The sequence below is a fragment of the Aquarana catesbeiana genome, linkage group LG01 (assembly GCF_042186555.1).
Source record: "Aquarana catesbeiana isolate 2022-GZ linkage group LG01, ASM4218655v1, whole genome shotgun sequence".
Taxonomy (NCBI): domain Eukaryota; kingdom Metazoa; phylum Chordata; class Amphibia; order Anura; family Ranidae; genus Aquarana; species Aquarana catesbeiana.
This window is the reverse complement of record NC_133324.1, coordinates 714,379,747-714,401,904: the sequence shown is the minus strand read 5'-3', so window position 1 is coordinate 714,401,904 and position 22,158 is coordinate 714,379,747. Positions and strand designations below refer to the sequence as shown.

Below are 22,158 nucleotides of genomic sequence, written 5' to 3'. Positions count from 1 at the left end.
ACAGGAGAGTGAAAAATCTGGTGCAGCTGTGCTTCTAATTTCAGCTTTAATATTAAAACCTGGAAGCTAATTGGTTTCAGTGCCAAGCTGCACCAGTTTTTGCTCTCCCCAGTTTTATTATATCAACCCCTTTGTGTATCTGGATATTATCTATCTATCTATCTATCTATCTATCTATCTATCTATCTATCTATCTATTATTCTACCTGTAATGCATTCTGTGAATGGGATAGAGGTTGATCAGTCACAAGATTCTCTATCTTATTCACATATTGTGTTACAGACAATGTAATCAACACAATGTCAGAAACCATGAATCAGTCCGAGACAGAAGTACAGTTAATCACACTTGTTTAATAATAATTAAAAGGTAAACAGAGTCAGGGATCCAAGTAGAGGAACAGCAAGCAGGATAAGGAGCCAGAAGGGATGTCAGCAAAGCCAGTCTTTAAACAGGAACGCAGGATATGGATTCTTGTGATGTGACCAAAGGCGAAGGCAGAGATGAAGTGAGCTGGACGGCTTTAAGTAGGCAGGGCTGATGAACAGATCATCAACAGCTGAGTCACTGTGGAGAGAAAGGAGCTGGCAATTAGCCGACAGCTGAGCATCCAGCTCAGAGAAGGAAGGGCTGAGCCCAGCCCTGTCACACAATAAGCTTTCTCAATGGAGAGAAGGGTCAAGTCCCAATCATGGGGAACATCTTTAGTGCAGCTGAGTCAAGAGACCTGAAGCTGTTAACCCACAGTGCTAGAAGTTCAGCATTCGAAAAAGGACAGCCCTGCAGAGAATATATCTATAGAATCCAACAGCTTGCACACGTGGGACACACTTCATTACAGGTAAGTAATGTAACTAAAGCTGTAGAGAAAAAAAATGTTTTTAAGCTAAACTTCAGCTTTACATATCCAAAAAGACACCGCTGCAAGTGCCTAAAGGGAATTCTCACACCATATTGTATGCTATTCCACTGTGTTATGCTACAGTGGAGTTTTATACCCAACATTTTTTTTTAACTGATCAGAGTCTTGTACTAGTTATAGCAGTGAAACCCTCCCCTTGTCTTGTGTGTAAAACAATACTATTTTGGCAGTTTCCCTCCTTAAATAAAAAGTTGAACGCTCGTAATGTTGACAAGTTGAAAATTGGATTTTGCAATGTGAAGAATATTAGTTTCTTATTATTTAACAAGGTTACATATGAAAGAATTGTGGTTAGATAATAAAAATAAGAGCAGTGTACCAATAAAATTCTCCCTCCCAGGACTTTGGCCTAATGACTAAATCATTATAGTAAAAATGGTTTTATTTCATCGCATTTATGTCTGTTTTCTGCAACTGTAAATCATTACAATAAACTGTTTAAAGAGATTGTAAACCTATATTTTTTTTTAAAATAACAAACATGTTATACTTACCTACTCTGTGCAATAGTTTTGCACAAAGCAGTGCCAATCCTCTTCTTCTCATGTCCCTCACCAGTGCTCCTGGCTCCAACCCCTTGCTGAGTGCCCACCATTGCAAGCTGCTTGCTATGAGGGCACTCGCTAAGGCTTGCTCCGGAGCCAGTGTGGCTCTGGCGCAAGCCTTCATGAGTGCCCAGTGTGTCCATTGATGCACAGAGCATGGCCCACCCCCCACTCCCTCCTCACTGGCTGTGATTGACAGCTAAGCCTATGAGAAGAAAAAGAGTGGAGAGAGCTACTGCTCTCATTCACAACAATGTATTGAGATTGGGATTAGGTAAGTATGGGGTGGGGGGGGGGGCTTGTGGGGGAACTGCACTCAAAAGGTTTTTTACTTTAATGCAGAGAATGCATTAGGAAAAAAAAATAAACTTCAGCCATTAGAACCACTTTAAATATGTTATAATGTTATTGTTAACAAAAGTGGAAGCTCCTCTTATCTGCCCCCCCCCCCCGTGCCATATTTGGCACCTTTCGGGGGGGGGGGGAGTGAGTACATGCTTTTGATAGGTACCCGTCTCCACGTCCGAGAGATCTTGCTGAGGCAAGATCACACAGAAATTTGGCCCCCTACCTCCTTCCCCCACCGCCGGGCCATTCAGAAAGCGCAGCATGCTTCGCCCATGCACAGTAGGGGTCCAGCTGCGAAGCCACAAGGCTTCACTGCCGGTTTCCCTAACAGGCAATGGCGGCGGCAGCACCCGAGAGCCAAAGGAAACATTTGCTGGGGTGTCTACATCGCTGGATTCCAGGACAGGTAATCCTAATGTCTTAATACAGTATGTGTAGCTGCTGACTTTTAATTTTCTGCTGGGGGAGGGGCGGAACTTAGCTTTAAGGTGTATATCTCCTTTTCATTTAGGATAGGCTTAGTTCATGCACCAAGGTAAAGCTACATAGCTGGCTAAAAACAGGTAGTTAAATGAAAGTGGTCTAGTGCCACTGTAGGAAGAAACATGATCATATATCCCCTATGTCCAACTATAATAAATCCCTCCCCCCCCCCACACACACACACACACACACACACACACACACACACACTTCTTTTCCTGGTAGGAGCTAAATAGAGAGCATCAGAAATTGTTTATAACCCCCTTGCTCCAGTAATGATGTACGAAAAGGAGTCATAAATATTCGGCTTCAGAGGAAGGAACAAATTGGTGGTGGCAGTGTCAACACGTAGGAGTTGATTTACTAAAGGAGTACATGCTGTTCACTTAGCAAAGTGAATCTTGGTGAATAGAAACCTGTTGGCCCCAGAGGACCTGAACTTTGGGAGATGTGTTCAAAAAAAGACAGATAAAGGACAAAGCACACAGAGGGGGAGATTTACTAAAACTGGTGCACACAGATTCTGGTGCAGCCGTGCATAGTAACCAATCAGCTTCTAATTTCAGCTTGTTCAATTAAAGTCTAACTAAAGTCAAAACTTTTTTTTCGTTTTGGATAAAGGGGAGGGGGGCTACAACCCCTGTCTGCTTTCATGGCTGTCTGTAGTATCACAAGGGAGATTCAACCCTCTCTATTTGTCCTGGTTACCGTTATCATCGAAAGTGAAAGTAAAAGAAAATCCCCAAATTTTGGGTTGTCTCCAGAAAAGTAATAGAGGGGACATCTTCCAATGGGGACACTAGTTCTGATCTGGTGACTTAGGGGGTCCCCAAGGAATTCCCTTACTTTGCAGGGATTTCCTCTCACTTCCTGTTTGGCTATGGGACAGGAAGTGAAGGAAATTATGCACAATGGGACACAGAAGGCTAAAAAGAAAATCTGACAGGGGCTATAACCCTCCCTTGCTTTATCCAAAATGAAAAACATGTTTTACCTATAGTTCTACTTTACGCTTTGACAATAAAACCTAGAAGCTTATTGGTTACAGTTGCACCACATTCTTTGTTTACTTTATCCTCAGTCTGCCTTTTTTTTAAGGCTCCCTCAAGCTGTTATTTTCCTATAATTAGCTTACAATATCTTATTCTAAACTGGTTCTATGCATGGAGGAGGCCATCTTGTTAGAGAAGCAGGGATTTGCTTTCTCATATGTCAGAGCCTCCCTCCTGATGAATGGTAATCTGATGACTGATGGAGAAATAATCCAGCAGCAGCAACAGGAGAGGTGAAAAAAAAACACAGATCTATGGAATTAATGAATATACACTTTGTAAACTGAACATTCATTTTGCTAGTTAAAGATTCTCTACTCGTTTCGTGAATAAGCATTTTAGTCTCTTAAGCTGGCCATACACTCATAGATTTTCATTTGAAATTTTTCATTTTAAGAACGTTTGTTCGATTTTCTAGCATTGGTGGGGTCAAATTGAAGTTTGTTTTCGACCACAGTGACGAAAAAAAAATTGAAGGAGCCGGATGAAAAATTTCCTGATTGAATGAATTTTTGGACACCAAGTGTAGGTGTTTTTTGTTAATAAATTACATTAGTTTTAAAATTGAACGTAAAATTGAAACAAATCACATTTTCGAATGACATTAGTCTATTCATTGAATGCACAAAGAATTTCGGTACAAATGCTTGTACAAATTTTCTTGCTGAAAATCTACTAGTATATGGCCAGCATTAGTAAGACAATTCAGAGAAAAGTGATGCTGCTCAAAGTGTGGCAAAAACAGATTTCACTTTTTTTTTAAGTCAAATTAATTCTAATTGGTTGTAATTTATTGTTGCACTTTTGATGCTTTTCTTTAGAATATGAGTGGCTCTACAGTTCAGCAGATTATCTGATTTGCTTATTTAACCATTACATTTTAAAGTAGGATGAGGGCTATTCAGGTCGATGATGGTTATTGTTTGAGAACACTCACTGATTCAATATCTTAGACAGTTAGACATTTATCCGATATTACTCTTACCTATGTATTTGTTGATAATGGACTGTTTTTTAATATGCATTTTTCCCTTCTGGCAAAAGTCTCAAAAGTAATTCAGAACAGGACTGTACTTGGTTAACATGTGACAATATTGAAACACAAGAATGAAATGTCAGTATCAGCATTGAGCTCAGACTTTTTTTGAACTGGCTAGCCATTTCTCAAACTACAGCTATTCCCAGTGTGATTGACCTCAGCCAATGTTGTATTTAATAATGTATGCTATAGTATAACAGGCTCAAATGCAGATGAAAGAAACATCGCACATTCCTGTATGAATATTCACAAACTGTATCATGCAGGTATATGTATAAAAATAAAGCAATCTAACACATGTAAAACATTACTTAAACATAAAAGCATTAGTTATTGTAGAGCAGTATTTTTCATTCCATGGTTCGTGGACCACAGATGGTAGCTGGACATGCAGCAGGTGCTCCCCAATGTCATTCCTATGCTCTGTTGTAGGCTGTGCTGTCATTGATAGTACCATGCAGAGTGCTTTCACTCTCCCTTACCATAGGCAACACTATGGCCACATTATTGCACATACATGTGACAATATGAATGACATTAGAGGGGAACATTTCCCATTCACCTTCATTTTGCAGTAGCCAGAGGACCAATCTTTTCAAAACATTAGGTCCCGATGTACTAACATGTGAATGTAAGGCATTTTCTGAATGGACCAGATGGAGATTGTAATATCAACACATCACCTTTCCAACTCTTCCAATCAGAGAATGCCTTCCATTCATTAAGACACTTTATAGGCATTCTGTGAATGGTGCACAATCTCCCGTGGTTACTATGCAGCAGGGCAAACGCTCGTCATGGGACCTGGAAGACAGTGGAAATCACTGTAGTAGTGGAGAATACTACATTGATTTGCAGCTTCCACAATGTTCCCACAGGTATGGAATATGCATACTTACATTGGTCCAAGCTGGACCAATGTATCTATGCAATTTAAACCATACCTAGAAGTTTGCTTTAGAGACAGACACATCTCTCTCACCACTAGTGAATAATTAATTGATTCACCAGGCTTGAGATCCATGGCTGCAGAAAGCTTATTTGTACTCAGCAAAAATCTTTTAAATAATTGCAAATTTTCATAAAATTGAAAAGGTCAGTGAAATATAACCATCATTCTGCTAAAGCTGAAATCCAAGCAAACAGCTGAATACACAGTTGAGATGCTTATCAAGGAGCTGTTTTATTCACAAGAATGTAATACCACTGCAGTGCTCACTGCGTCCTACATACAATGGTGTACACATAATATTAATAAGTGATGCAGCCCTCCTCAAGCAGAGAAACTCCAGAAACAGCTGCAAAAAAACACACAGAAGGGCAGAAAATGCCTAGTGCATTACCTTCACCAAATTTTATGAAAGGGTAACTCCACTTTCATGGAGAAAAATAATAGTAAATAAAGAAAAAATAATATAGCGTGTACAATTGCAATACAAGTCATATTGTGATTGACTGTTATTAAAAATTACCTTTCCTTTTCAATCTGCAGCCGCTGTAATTTTCTGTAAATGCAGTGCAATATGCCTTCCTTGAGTTGTTCTGCACACAGAGTGTGTACTGACCCTCCCCAGAAACATAATTTCCTGCTTGTGTGATTGGCTCACCAACTTTCGCAGAAGTCTGCCTAAGATAAAAGTCAGATTTTAGGCATCGCCTGCAACAAAATGTCATTTTTGGTGAGATATTTCCAATAGGAACAACTCTAAAGGAAGGTAGGCCCAGCAGCTTTCTTTATTAGTGCTCTTCAACTGCCACAGCTGATAGATAATTATGAAACCACTCCTATTAGGCCCCTTCAGCCCAGAGGCACAGACAAACACACATGGATTTCTTCAGAATAAAAAAAGGTAGGAATCTGCAACAAAGGCTGTTATAATCCTAGTAATGTACATAGATCACCCAGGGGAGAATGTTTTTTTTCTCAACAAAAGTGGCGTTACGCTTTAAATATAAATGCCAAAAACATTCTCACAAGCATGAGAAGGTACAAGCATATCAAAACAACCCCAGCTTTAGGGTGACGCCATAATGGCTACAGTTGGAAGGAGGACATGCCTCCTTCCTCAGAGCTAACCCAACTAGAAACACAACCAGAAATCAATCACAATGTATATGTTATACATTTATGCTCTGAGGAAGGGGGCATGTTCCCCCAAAAAGCATCAGCCTTCCAACCTTATAATTCTTGTATGTTTTTGGCTTGTTTTTTTAATAAAATTTTGTGACAGTAATGCACTAGGCATTTGTGTCGTCCTGTTTTTTTCTGCACCAATTAAGGAGCTGTTTTACTTGCCAAAAAAATGTGCATTGCTGACCATCCAGCAATTTTAACATCCTCCACTATGAAAAAAATCCTTCAGCAAAACCCTCCACCAGCAAAGATTCCTACTCCCCGAGCAAAAATTTCCCACCAACAAAGATCCATTGCCCATAGATAGCCCCCTCCAGTAAATTTTGCCCTCTCCCTCCAATGAAATACTCACCAGACCACACATGCAGTGGCACCCAGCAGAGAAAGGGATGTTTTTCCAAGCTTCCCCCCAGCGGTATCATATGAGTCAGAGGAGGAGCTTAACAGAGCTTTCCTGTTTTGCCATTGTACTGAAGTCTGACATTATGCTGAGTTCTGACAGAAGCACAGGCAACATGGTAATGTGCAACATGTGTGGGTGCCACTCTAGCCACTTGCCGACCAAGCCTTTTCTGGCACCTTTTGTTTATAAGTTTAAATCAGTATTTTTACTAGAAAAGTTTGCTAGAAAATATTTTTTTTAGCAGAGAACCCTAGAGAATAAAATGGTGATTATTGCAATTTTTTATGTCACATGGTATTTGCGCAGCAGTTCTCCAAACAAATTTTTTTGGGTAAAAATACACTTTAATAAATTGTAATACAAAATAACAAGGTATATAAAATATAAAAGATGATGTTATGCTGAGTAAATAGATACCCAACATATCACACTTTAAAATGTTGCCTGCCTGTGGAAAGACAACAAACTACTATACTTAAACATTTCCATAGGTGATGCTTTACATTTTTTTACAGGTTACCTGTTTAGAATTACTAGAATCTATCACTAGAATTATTGCTCTTGCTCTAACGTTTGCGGCAATACCTCACACGTGTGGTGCGAAAACGGTTTACATATGGGAGAGCGACTTATGTATGCGTTCACTTCTACGCATGAGCACGGAGGGATGGAGGAACTTTCATTTTTTTTTTTTTCACTTTTATTCCTATTACAAGGAATGAGGCCTCAAATCTCTCCTCTACCTTTAAAAGCAAAAGAACACAAAAAAAAACAAAAAAAAAACAATTTTATCTTTGGCATTAAAGAAAAATTGTTTATTTCTGCCTTAGACCGGAAGTGATGGTTGCTCTAGTCCTCCAAGGTCATAGAGGCGATCAGAGATGATCTGGTCTCTGGTAACCTTTTTGTCCAGCCACGCAAACTGTTGGATCATTTCTCAGACACGCTAATAAAAATGATAAGCAAAGCGAATCACCGGCTGAACAAAAAATACCGGCGTTATGGCTGATAGCTTAAACGTAAATACTGTATACTTATTGTGGTCAACAAGTGGCTAGAGCAGCCCCAACCTGGCTGTACCTGGGTCACATGCCTTTCAGCAAGGTACTTAAAAGTGGGAGGTAAAAAAACACCAAAAGGTATGCCAAAAGGTGATGCAGGATTTGGGGGATTATGTAAGAAAGTGGTTTACAGTCATAGCCCAGTTGAACTGGATATAATGGCTATTCTGGACGCTTGACTATTCACTATTTGTTAAAGGATTGGTTAAAAAATAGATCTATGTTTAAACTTCTTAAAAGAAAAGAAAAAAAATATCTCCCATTAAATTATTTAAACGCTTTAAAAATGTAAAATAATCTTTTCTATTCTTAATCTCACGCCAGCTCTTCATTTTTATTGAAAAAATTTGTTAAAATGAATGTTATTAAGCACACCCATGTCTGCATGTTGGGGCTTTCAGCTCAGAATAAATGACTCACACAAAAATTCATTATAGTTAATGGAACGGTGGATCCTGGAGGCAGTGATTTCCCTAGATTGTTAGAGTATTTAAAATTGTCAGTGATTGTGGACTTTCCCAGAACTGTGTGCTTTAGGAACTGTAATGAGTCTCTTGTGTGTCGAATAAAGATGTCAGGAGTAGGACCCCTCACCTCACCACCGGGACACTCACTTTGCTTACAAAGGTTAAAGCCCATGTGCTCATGTACCATCTCAATACTGTTTAGGCAAGAAATTCATGCATTTTTTTTTAAACTAGAAAAATATTTTTAAAAAAACTTATAATGCATTGTGTATAAACGGAGAGGAGGTTGAGTGGGTTGCTAGTTTTAAGTTTCTGAAATTTCATGTGTTTGAGGACCTAACCTGGAGCTTGAAAATCTCATATTTGATTAAGAAGACTCAACAGTTCCTGTTTCTCTTAATAATTTAATGAAACAACAGACTTTCCCAAAAACTATTGTTACATTTTTAGTTACAGATTACAGTACACTTTTACCTAGTTTTAGTTTATAGTACAGTAGGGAGTATTTTCACATATGGTTGCCCAATGTGGTATTCTAGTTGCACGAGGCAGATGTCAGATAGGAAAAATTTGCAGCAGAACAGCTCAGAGGATGGTCAGTTTCCCACTTTCTAATTTGAAAGACATCTACTTGAGCCATCTTCAATAAATAAGTTTCTAATATTAAGGAGACTTTAAATATCCTACTTATCCTCTGTTTGCTTCTCTCCCCTTGGGTAGGCTTGGAACTAATATGCTGCAGAACTTTTTTTCTCCGAGCAGCAGACAAGCTGTTGTACTCCTACTCTTTTGTTTTAATGCCAATAGAAAAAGGGATTTGGAACTTTGAATAAGGTTCTAGACATGGTGGGGGTATATTTGAAAGAAACACGTTTATTAACATGGAGGATAAATGAGTAAAATATCTGGGTCATAAGTTTGCACATAGAAATACATACTGTATATATCATGACAATATGGCGAATACATATATATAACATGGTACATCAAGGATACAAAATGATATCAACTTAGAAACACATGACAGTAACGAAAATTAATGAGCAATTCCCATGAAAAAATTGTCATTGATATAATTATGTGTCTCTAATGTCCATGATATATATGTATTTTTATATGCAACCTTATGACCCAGATATTTTTACTCTATTTATCCTCCATGTTAATAAACATGTGTTTCTTTCAAATATACCCCCACCATGTCTAGAACCTCATTCAAAGTCCCAAATCCCCTTTTCTATTACTTTGTACAAGGGATGGAGGCACACTAGTCATGTGCCTCATTCAAAGTCCCACCTGTGTTTTCACACAGCCCCCCCTTTTCTCTTTGTTTTAATGCTGGGGTAATATGGCATTATTATTTCATTACATTTTTTAGAATTATTTTTATTTTATTTCACTTGTTACATTATTTAATACCTATGTGGAGAGGATTTGCTAAGTTGTTGTGTTTATCATCTTAAATTTTTAAAAAATCCAGGTGAAAAAATATTAGTGGAACATCAGATTTGAATCTTTACAGAACCAAAGAAGCCAACTAGGCGAATCATTCACATAGAACATTTTAATATGTTCTCTCACTGCTTACTACCCACTATTCTTTGTTTGGTTAATTTTATTTATACATATCTAATGTATTTTTCAGTGCATCAGTGGCTCCATTTTGCAACAATACAAGAACATAGTTTGATCAATATCATATTAAATTACTGCATTATATGACACTACCATTCCTGAAAAATGTTATTATCGTCTGGAACTCTTTTGCTTTTCAGTTGTTGTCGAGGGTTTATCTTTCAATAAATTCCAAGTACTTAAGTACAGTATTCCTTCCCCTTCAGAGTAATAAAATGCATTCTTAGGAAAACAACTTCTAGAACGCATTACGGTTTTCTTTTAAAGAAATGAATGAAAAATGTGCTTTGCTGCAGTGTCGAGTTCACTTAAGTTGATACTTAAAGGTCTAGAGGACAATACATTCACCGTATTGCAGTGTTCTAGCATTCCCGCTGTCCTTTACAAACTAATTGAACCTGTGATAAATGTGCAGCTCTAATTGATTCAGTGTACTGTCTTTCCAAAGAAATAAAAGTGTGGCCCAGAGTCATTAAAGTACAGTCTACTGTATTACATACAGTTCTCTTGATGACTCAATTTACTTTCATCAATTGGAGCCTTTAGACCAAGAAACAGTGAAATATTCACGGGGTGCTCCATGTAAATGTACTTCATGAACACAAACAGTTGATGAAGATTACATGCTATGCGCGAAACAAAAGACACAATGGCACTATCCTGCTTTATTTTTCCATTGTTAAGCTAAGACAATTAGTACTATGCATAACACATTAGTTAATGTCCTTTAATGATGTTATGGTTGCACTTGCTTTTTTTATGCATTGTTTAATATATGCGTTGTTTACAATTTGCAAGTGATAATGCATGCACATACTTCTGTGTGTAAATAAAAACAGCTTTATTACTTTGCAATGTTTGTAAAAGTGACATTGTCTCTGAATAACATATGACACCTAGAATTCCTATGTTGCTTGACATTTTCAAAACATCATATCAATATATTGGAGTAGCAAAGTCTTAGCTATAAGGTGAACGTTTGTATACCAGAAGGTTATTCGCAATAAAAATATGTTAAAAGGAATCTGTCAGGATAGAAATTAAGATTTCTTTTTGAAGATGCCTCTTCCGGGGCTGTCATCTGTATCTTTCAGGTCTTGGTATGTCACTGCCCTGGAAGCATTTTCATTTTTAGAGCTCTGATAGAGTAATATACAAATACTTGTTCCAAATCAAGGGCCCAACAGTTAGTGGAAAATTGATAAGGATGTTAGCCATGAGGCATGAACCTTCAAAATCAAGACCACAACACGTCTCCCAAATTTCTGCTGTATATGGCTGTATATACAGCCATATACAGCAGAAAATAATAATGATGACAGATACGCTTACTAACAGAATATTATTTTTTAGAGGGGGGTTCAAATGTACAAGTTTTTTTTTTTTTTTTTTAATAGCATTGTTTTGATATACTTTGAATAGAAGAGGTTAGATATTATTCCCCATGGCCACATTGCCTAAGAGTTGAGGATGCCATTGTTAAAGGGTAAATATTTTTTTTGTTTCAAATATTTTATTGAAGAAAGCAAATAAATTGACATGTAACATTGTACAGAGTTATTTTCAACATGAATCTTATATCAACAGTGGTAAACAGAATATATATAGACAATCCACTACCATTTCAAGTTACCCTTCAGTACTCTGGCCATTTCAGATTTCACAACAAGGCCTTAAGTGACATGTGTCTAATGTGTTCGGTGATATTTCGCCTGCATAGTCTTCTGTGTTACATTACTACCTTGACACTTGAGTACAGTAGGAGATAACATACATTCATGGTTAATGAGGAGGTTCAGTGCCGCTAATGGTCGGTACTATCTTGAAATTCTAGCACCTGTACTTAAGGGTGAATTGTCTGAAGTGTCTCTGGTATATGTTGGGTGAGGTGTCTAAATGGAGAATATTTCAGCAGTAGTGTTTTTGGTGATATTGATGGATATCATCTGATAAAAACGAAATATGGCTGTGACAGGGAATGGGGGGGGTCGGGGAAGGGGAGGGGGTAGTCAAACGCACAAGGTATCTTGATGAAAAAAGGTGGTAAAAGAGTGGGGAGAAGAAGAGGGAAGAAAGGATGATGAGGTTTAGAGGGGTGTTTTTTTTGGCCGTCTCTTGCTTCCTCCCCAGGGAACGATCTCTTGGTTTTGAAGTTCTTGTTAGACCCAATAGGTCTTAGGAGAGGGGGCTGTCCTCAGAATAGTGGGCTGCAGCTGTTCTTATATCAGATCCCATAAGAAGTATTTGTCTCCTCCGAGACATCGTTATTACATTATTTTGGGTCTTGTGTTCGGGTGGTCGAGGGCATTCAGTTAGGTGAAATCTATTGTTGTCTGGAAGTGTGTCCAGCATGCCCATTTTATTCCAATTTTTTTTGGCGTGTCTTGTGCAATATGGATCAATTTCTCCATTTCAGCTATTCTTTTAATCCTATGAAACCATTCTTTGATTGATGGGATGGTTTGGGATTTCCAGTGGATTGGAATACATTGTTTTGCTGCATTAATTAGGTGTATCTTTAATGATTTGTGGCAAGAATTGTGCCGTATAGGTGAGTGGTGCAGAAGAAACTGAGCTGGAGTTAAGGCTAGGTCATAAGATGTGATGTATCAGGTTACACAGTGTACTTCTTTCCAGAAAGTTTAGATACGTGGGCATGACCACCAGATGTGAATCACGGTTCCACGGTCTTCGTGACATCTCCAGCATACGTCTGGTATTGTGGATTTGAATTTGTGGAGTAGGGCTGGCGTGCGATACCAGTGGGATTGGATTTTGAACCCATTCTCTTGGGCTGAGACGTTTAAGATAGATTGTTCCCCAACCTTTTGTTAGGGATAAATCTAGATCCTTTTCCTAAGCTTTACATGCTGTGGAAATATTGGGCTGGTACTTCGAAAAGGGTAAATAATTTGTACATTAAAGTTCCCTTGCTTGGACCCCTCCCTGAGGAAACATTAATTTAAGCCCCCACCCACCTTTGATAGCTAACAGCTGCAACTGTACAAGGCTGCTAGTTGTCACACTGGGCTGTCACAAATCTGCCCCCCCCCCCCACTAATGAATAGGAACCCAAATTTAGTCTGGTTTAGCCACAAAATAAGCTTTCTTGGCAGTGTATCTGTGTCTTTGTCAGATACAATTGCAGTATTAAAAATATATATATATATATATATATATATATATATATATATATATATATATATATATATATATATATATATATATATATATATATATATATATATATATATTACAGTTTATTAGCAGAAATACTTAAAACTACTGTTATTTTTTATGTCAGCAAATGAGCACTTTTCCTGCTTGTAGGTTCTCTCCATATAGTTGCGTTTCATCCCCACCCCTGGCTTTTGCTCCATTGTCTGCCGCAACCTTGTCCAACATTGGAGCTTAACTTAAAATTACCAGTTTGATTCATTTAAAAAGCAAGTGTGTGATTGAAGGGGTAGCACAGTAGCTTAATGGTTAGCACTTCTGCTTTGCAACACTGGAGTCTTCACTTTGAATCATTGCTAGGACAATAACTACATGGAGCTTGCATGTTCTCTATGTGCTTGTGTGGGCTCCTCCAAGCCCTCTGGTTTCCTGGTACACTCCAAAGAGATGGTGGTAGGCTAACTGGCTCCTGTCTAAATTGATCCTAATGTGTATGTATGTGGGATAGGGACTTTTGATTGTAAGATCCTTGAGGGCAGGCACTCAAGTGTGCTGCCAGCTGCATGTGCTTTTCCTTTCACTTCCCTCCCCCACCACTGTGGGCCAGACAGAGGAGTGGGCAGTGTTCTCTCCTCAGCACCGCCATGTTTACAGAGTGGCTGTGTGAGCTGCAGCAGCCGCCTCTCACCTCGAGCATCCCTGCTGCCATTACACCGCGCGAATGAAGCGGGTTCTGTGTTAATCCCCTGCTTGCTCCCCCTCCCTCCTCGCAGCTGTGGTGGACAAATCAGCAGTAGTGGAAAGCCTGCAAGGAGGAGATTGTATCTTACGACAACCTCTAAGGATCATGGGTATGTTATCCTTAAAGAGGCCTTTACAATACAGGTGAATGAAGGCTAATGTCTGATGAACTACAGGCCCACAATTTCCAGTGTCAAGGGAAGGAGAGGTACAGAGTTTTCCCAGGCAAATTACCACAGCTCAGGGCAGACACGGGGGTAACGGGATGGGGGCAAACAGAACAATGCAGACCTGTGGCTGGGTCTGTGCACGGCATCAGAGAAGACAGGGCCTGTGCAGATATTGGGTGCCTTTACTGTCTTTATGGGAGCTTGAGGACTGAGCTGCAGAGAGGTCTTTCACTGAACTGGGACCAGAGCTGGAGAGACAGTGAGAGACTGATACTTTTGAGGACCTGAATTTGAGGACTGAGACTTCTGGTATAACTGATTGTCAAGTGTATGGGACCTAATCTGTTGCATACTGGGAGTGGAAAGGAGAACTACCGTGCTTAACTCCTTTCTGCCTCCACTTCATGCTATAGAGGCCAATCCCTACCCAATAGCTCATTAACCTGCGCATAGACTTAAAGAGACAGCTTCATGTGCACTACCTTACAGAAGGGCCCCAACAACAGCCAGCTAACTTTGACAACTACCCTCCAGGTACTTTAGACACAACCAGGGGTACCCTCTTTTTAGGGACACGTACACCTACCCACTAAAGAGTTGTATGCATAGAGTGCACCCAGGGACATCTTTTGAGTATTACAGTGAGGTTTCTTTATGTAATTTATGCTTTCACGGTTGATGCTATTTTTTACTGATATTGTATAGACGAGTGTTATGGGACTTAGCCTCATTGAAGCGTACGTGAGGCTAATGTGCCCATCATTTAATCTCAAGTCTTCTGTTGTTCTGTTGACTTCTATGCATTGCGTTTGCTTACCCATTAATAATACATGTATCTTGTAAATAAATAAGTGTGTTGCTTGTGGTTTGTCTTCTGTGTACTTTCATAGAGTGGTAGAATATTAATGCTTAAGCTAGAGAGGTTTGAGTAACCTATAACTAGGTGTGTCAGTGAGGACCACGCAGGTTTACAGTATGCAAACCAGTGGCCCTTTACAAATGCTTTTCACCAGCTTGAGAATTATACAATCTTATAGGTTATTGCTATATTCCCATTATAATTATGAGTTTATTTCAAGTGTAAATCTAAATACTCAGCCTGCTTTTGTGTTAGTAGACATGAGATGATTGTTGCCTATCCCATGAACACGAAGTTCTTGTGTATGGGCATTCTATAACCTGTACACACACTTCCAGACCACCCAATCATGGAAAATAATTGGTCATCTGGTATTTTAAACAAGATTGCTATTATCCTCTAGAGCTGAGATCAGCATGACCTGAATGCTTGTTTACCAGAAGCATGTATATTTATTGCACCAGTCATCCTTATTAATTTTTTAGCTGAAAGTTTAAATCTCTATCTTATTTCCATGCACACATTTACATGATATAATCAACTATTTCCATTATGTTCTTTTATCCCTGTCATGATAATCCCAGGGAGCTTTAGGTACGATCAAAAGAGTCCCGCTGGACCAGCCCACAGCTCTTTTAACAGATGGGGTTCTCTGGTGTAATGCATAAGTAGAAGAAAAACACACAGCACAATGACCTTGAGAAGTATATAGTGATATTCATTAAGAATAAAATGTAATGATTCTCACAAGCATAAAAGATCAAACATCATACAAAAATAATCAGAAACACTGATGGGGTGGAGAGTGTTCACCTCACCAAATGCTCTGATAACAGGAGGTAGGGCCCTCACCAAACCAAATGCTCTGATGACAGGAGGTGGGGCCCCAGAAACACATCAGTCATTCATGTAGTAGCTGTCGGTCTTTATGCTTCCTGTTCATGTGGTGTGGTGAACACTCACTTGCCCCTAAGTGTTGGTGAGTATTTTTGTATGGCATTTTGAACTTTTATGCTTGTGTATATCATTACATTTTATTCTTAATTAAAAGCACTCTGCTTTTTTTTCTTTTATCTCTGTTCATATTTTGATTTATTCATTGTCTAAAGCGGGGGTCACATTCAGCCCACTGAGAGAGTTTACCTTAACTCAAAGCAACTCTGATGCGATAAGGGACTTCTGATGTGAAAGGGGAACTCTGATGTGAAGGTGGGGAAGGGGGGATTAGATGTGAAACAATGCTTTGATGTGAAAGGGGGACTCTGATGTGAAAGGGGGACTCTGAAGCAAAGGAGGACCCTGATGTAAAGTTGTTTATTTATAAAACACATTTTTTTTCAGCCCCAGAATATTTGTAAAACAGACAATGTGATCCTGATACTGAAAAGATTGTAGACTTCTGATTTAAAAAGAATAATTACATTTTTATTGTTACAATGTGAGATTTTTTTTTCAGCTCATTCTGTACATTTCTAATATCCAATTGATAACCATGGACAAATATAAACTGTGCTGACAATCATTGTAGCGAAGACTGGTCATACATGAGTTTTTATTTAGTTTTTTTCTTTTTCAACCAGCGGGTTGAATGGAGGGATGGGACCAATGTTTGAGTCGAACGTAAGTTTGACTTGAACGTCAGGTGTACACCTGTTCGCCGAATAGCGAACATTATGGAGTGTTCGCGGAAAATTCGAGCATCGCAGGATGCCCCATAATGTACCGCGAGATTGCAGTGCATTGATGTCTGATGATTGGCCAAAGCATGCACTTGACCTGTATGCTTTGGCCAGTCACTGCACGCTCTGCTATGAGAGCCATGATTGGCCAAAGGCAGGCCACGCCCCACAGCTATATATGTCAATGCCCCACACTATATAAGGCTGCTTACACGGCGGCCGTATTTAGTGTTATGATTGAGAGAACGTTAGCTAGAGGCAGGTTAGTTAGTGGCGTGCAGGCAGTTTAGTGTATATATATATATATATATATATATATATATATATATATATATATATATATATATATATATATATATATTCTGCATTCGGTGTAGACTTAATATACAGTGCAGGCTAGTATATGTGTGTGTGTGTGTGTATGTATAGATATATATAGATATATATAGATATATATCTATATATCTCTCTCCATGCCAATACTCCATGCCAAAATTAAGAAAAAAATGGCATGGGCCCCCCCAAATCCATACCAGACCCTTTTCCAAGCATGCAGTCTGGAGGAAAGGATGGGGGGGACAAGAGAGCGCCCCCCCGAACCATACCAGGCCACATGCCCTCAACATAGGGAGGGTGCTTTGGGGTCCCGCCCAAAGCACCTTATCCCCATGTTGATGGGGACAAGGGCCTTGTCCCCACAACCCTTGCCCGGTGGTTGTGGGGGTCTGCGAACGCAGGGCTTATCAGAATCTGGAAGCCCTCTTTACCAAGCGGGCCCCCAGATCCTGCCCCCCCGATGTGAATGAGTATGGGGACCCAAAAAATAGAAAACAATTAAAGTACTCTTCCATGGGAGGTGTCCCGCCGACTGCTGTCTTTTTGCTGTGATAAGCCCCCCACCCGCAGACCTCCACAACCACTGGGCAAGGATTGTGGGGACCCCATAGCACCCTCTGCATGTTGAGGGCATGTGGCCTGGTATTGTTCAGGAGGGGGGGGCGCTCGCTCACCCCCCCATCCTGTCCTCTAGGCTGCATGCTTGGATAAGGGTCTGGTATGGATTTTTGGGGGACCCCACGCCAGTTTTTTTATTAATTTTCGCGTGGAGTTCCCCTTAAAATCCATACCAGACCCAAAGGGACCTGGTATGGACTGGGGGGGAGACCCACGCTAATTTTTTCCTTGATTTTTATCTATATTGCCAGGAGCCGGCAATACATTACAGCCGCAAGCAATTTTAAATTACATTTTTTCTTTTAGAAATGTATTTTTCTGCAGCACTGTAAAACACATCAGGCAGATGTGCTACTTTACAGGTAGGCTAAGGGGACCCCCAGGCATGATATTTAAAGCAATATTTCATTTTTATTGTTTCACTTTAAGCATTATTAAAATCACTGCTCCTGAAAAAATGGTAGTTTTAAGAACTTTTTTTTGCATTGATACATGTCCCCTAGGGCAGTATCCGGGTCCCCATACACTTTTTATGGCAACAACCTGCATATAAGCCTTTAAAATTAGCACTTTTGATTTTTCATGTTCATGTCCCATAGACTGACATAGCCACATAACCATGTCCCATAGACTTTATTAGGGTTCGCATGTTCACACAAATTTTTGGCCTGTTTGCATGTTCAGGTGTGAACCGAACCGGGGGTGTTCGGCCCATCTCTACTTGAATGAAAGAAAATGGCTCAATTCCATTATCCACACATTCAGTGTAGATGGTGTAATCCCTCATGCTGAGCTACTGTGTTGAGACAGTGGGGAGACTTCAGCAGCACTGATCAAGAGAACATTTTCCAACAGGTTGGTTGTACACATGTGGAATGCTAGAACTGGATGAATTTCAATCCATGTATAGCCGACTTAATTGGAGAACTTGAACATGTAGATGCTTCCAGTACCAGTTTCTTGACCCTTTTTGCCAGCCAAAAGCCATCCTTAGGATACTAACTGTATATAAGTGTTTCATCAGCTGTATCAAATTTTCAATCAAAACACTAATGTTTTGACTCAAAATTTAAACAAGGTGCTAGTTAGTAACAGACCATCATCCAAACTGTGTGATGAAAAATGCTGCCATTTTTTTTTTTCATCCAATTACCATGTAAAGCTTATAAGCAGTTTGAAATAAGTGACCTTGTTGTTGAGAATAAAAAAAGAGAGCAATAAAGCCAAGAAAATTAAAAATAATACATTTCCTAAGGACTTCAGAAAATGCAGTACAAATAGCTAAATGTTAATATGCTAAATGAGGTTAACACATAGCAGATGGTTGGCTGCTTTGGTTTGCAGGACTTTGTACATTGTGTGCTCTTTAAAATTATTCTACACAAAATAAAAATGCATTTTTTATAAAATGTAGCATAATGCAACATTTTTAATTTATAATATTTTCCTTTTGTCCAGACCATTTGCTACCATATTTTTTTTACTTATGCCCAACTGTAATTATTACTCCAGTTTTTGTAGCTTTTAGTACAATATATATGCTTTTATAATATGCCTTTTTTTTCCTTGTGGAAAAGCATTTATCATTATGCTAATGTTGTAATCTAATGTCTAGGGCTTTAAGCCTAATAAATTTCTGAAACCTTCTCTTAGCATCAATCTTTGATTTTTCTATTTCGTTTGTAGTCATTTGCAGTGAGACCATTGATTTGACCTTCCTTGTTATTGGGATAAAGCATGCTGGGGATGGGGAATGTCACAGAGAGATGCCATGTAAAATAAAAATGCATTATGTATATTGTGTTATGACAGGTAAAAGCTTTAGCAGATGATGAATACTGATTTAATAAATCCTCAGAGAAGCTCCTCCCTTCAATATCCTCCACTTACCATTATTATTTTTATTTTTTATAGGCCGTGTCATTATGCTTCTGCAGATTCTACTGGAAGTTGTGCCAGCAGAAAAGAACGTTTCCTGAAAAGACACATTTGTGTTGGAACATGCTTTTAACTTGATAAATAACACACACAGTCCATCTATTGCTGTAGTTTATACATGCTGCATACATTAGTTTATTGCTATGTACAGTAGATTTGATATTTTATTTATTTTATATCACTTTCTGTTACATTATTGAAAACAGACCCAAATGCCTACAGTTAAGCCTAGTACACAATAACAGTTTTTATTCTGTTCAACCCAGTTAGTACAGTGATCTCCCCCGTTGAGCTATTGTGTTCTGACAGGGACTGCCCCCCCCCCCCCCCCCAGGACACATCGGTCAGCGCCTCAGCCATTATCTTTAGCGTGTCAGCTCTGCTCCCTAAAACATGTCAGAATACTATCCAACTAAAGACTGCCATCTTTTCCCAGTATCTGAAAATCATAAAAAATAATGGTGCTGCCAATCGCTCTTATTCTGTGACTCCTGTCATATTTCAGTTCCAATTGAATTCACATCCACTGTGTGCCTTAAAGTGCTTCTAAATCCTAAACATTTTTCCCTAATGCATTCCTTCATTAAAAATGTTTTATGTTAGTTAAAAATGTTTAGGTAAAAGTACCACCCCTCACTCCCCCATGCTTGTCACTGAATCCAGCACTGTACCCATCTGCAGCAGCTCTCTCCGCTCAGTTTTCAGTCTCACAGGTTTTGCTGACGCAGCGGCAGTCATTGATTCCTGTTGTTGTCAGCAAAATCCTCTGATAAGAGAGCCGGGTGTGGGGTTGAGCCACACTGTCTGTGTCTACAGATGCAGACAGCACAAGTTGAAATTGAGCCCACAGGTGAGCCACAGTAGGAAGTGGCTTCCTATGGTGGCACACCAAGAATAGTTGAAGCCAGGAGTGCTGACAGGGGACCTGAGAACAGGAGGTTTGGGTCGCTTTGTGCAAAACCACATAGAGCAGCTCTAATGTGCAAGGCTCTCTGAATCCTCTTGTACCAAATTGTAATGTAACTGTAATGTCTGCCTTCATTTTGTTAAGTGCTGCGCAAACAGTTGGCGCTATATAAATCCTGTATAATAATAATAATAATTATAATAAGTATAAACCTGTTCTTTTTTATGCAGTTTTCAATAACTTTAAAGTGGTTCTAAAGGCTTAAGTTTTTTACCTACTGTATTCTCTGCGTTAACACCTTCTCACCCGGCCTATTGTACTATGATGGCTGAGAGGGAATACTGTTCATATGACATCCTCCCAGAACACGCCACTCGTGGGGCTTCTCGGCCGCGTGATATGTCACAGGCTGTTTGCCACAACCCATGACTGATCACTACCGGCCTGCTGCCAGTACCATGTGATCACTGTGACTAATCACAGTATATCACTTGACAATTGTAAACAATGGATGGCTTCCTTTCATGCCATCCATTGTATACAATTGTGTTGCTAGCTGTGATTGGTCAAAGTGATCACATGGTATAGACAGGACCAATCACAGCCCTTCTGTACCATATGAATAGCTTTAGCCAATCACAGCTAATTACAACAAAAGACACTGAATGAACTAGCTTTATTCAATAAAAATGGTTGCTTATACCAATGAAATTCAATGGTATAGACAATCATAATGTGTAAAAAAAAAAAAAAAATCCTGATCACTTCCCCAGAGTAGTGTAGTGTTACTATGGTAACACTGTATTGCTTTGGTCACAGTGTAGAAAAAAGAAGTAAAAAAAAGAAAATAAAAAAAATATTATTTCCTTTTTGTTTTATTTGTTTTTACATACTGTCACCAGTCAGTGTCCCTGATCACCACAACACCAGTTATATGATAAGGCTGTACTGCGCTGGTGACAGTATGTAAAAAAAAAAAAAAAGGTTTTCCAAATAATTGTGATGAAAAAGTACAACTTCAAAAAACTCATCATGCCTCTTACTAAATACCCTGGACTGTCTACTTTTAAAAAAGGGGTCATTTGAGGATATTTGTATTATCTTGGCATTTTTGGGCCTTAAGAAATGAGATAACTTTCCTACAGACTAAATAATAAACACTGATTTGGGTTGTTTTCACCAAAGAAATGTAGTAGAATGCATTTTGACCTAAAATTAGGTCAAATTTAGAAGAAATATGATTTATTTGCAAAATTTTATAACAGAAACGAAAATAAATGTGTTTTTTGCAAAATGTCAGTCTTTTTTCATTTATTTAGCAAAAAAAAAAAAAAATAAAAAACACCAAAAGAAAGCTCTATCTGTGTGAAAAAATGATAAAAATGTCTTATGGGTACAGTGTTGCGTGACCGCTCAATTGTCTTTCAAAGTGTGACAGCGCTAAAAGCTAAAAAATGGCCCAGGCAGGAAGTGGGTAAAAGTGCCCAGTATTGAAGTGGTTAAGGTAAAAATAACTTTTGTTATTAGGATCTCCCCAGCTCCCCTTATACTTACCTGAGCCCATTCTCGATACAGTGCTGTGCCCGAGAGCTGCGGCTGTCTCTGCTCTCACTCATCCTCTCAGGGCAGAGAGACAGCAGCGA

General features: G+C 39.1%; 1 protein-coding gene across 1 annotated transcript in view; it reads left to right on the top strand.

The window, feature by feature from the left end:
• SLC7A11 (solute carrier family 7 member 11) overlaps window positions 1-21,809 on the top strand; it is a 393,826-nt gene extending 372,017 nt beyond the window's left edge. Inside the window, exon 12 of the mRNA XM_073603843.1 lies at window positions 19,585-21,809. Coding sequence (XP_073459944.1) covers window positions 19,585-19,649 — 65 coding nt within the window. The 3' untranslated portion in view covers window positions 19,650-21,809. The remainder of the gene's footprint in view (window positions 1-19,584) is intronic.
• Window positions 21,810-22,158: the final 349 nt, after the last annotated feature.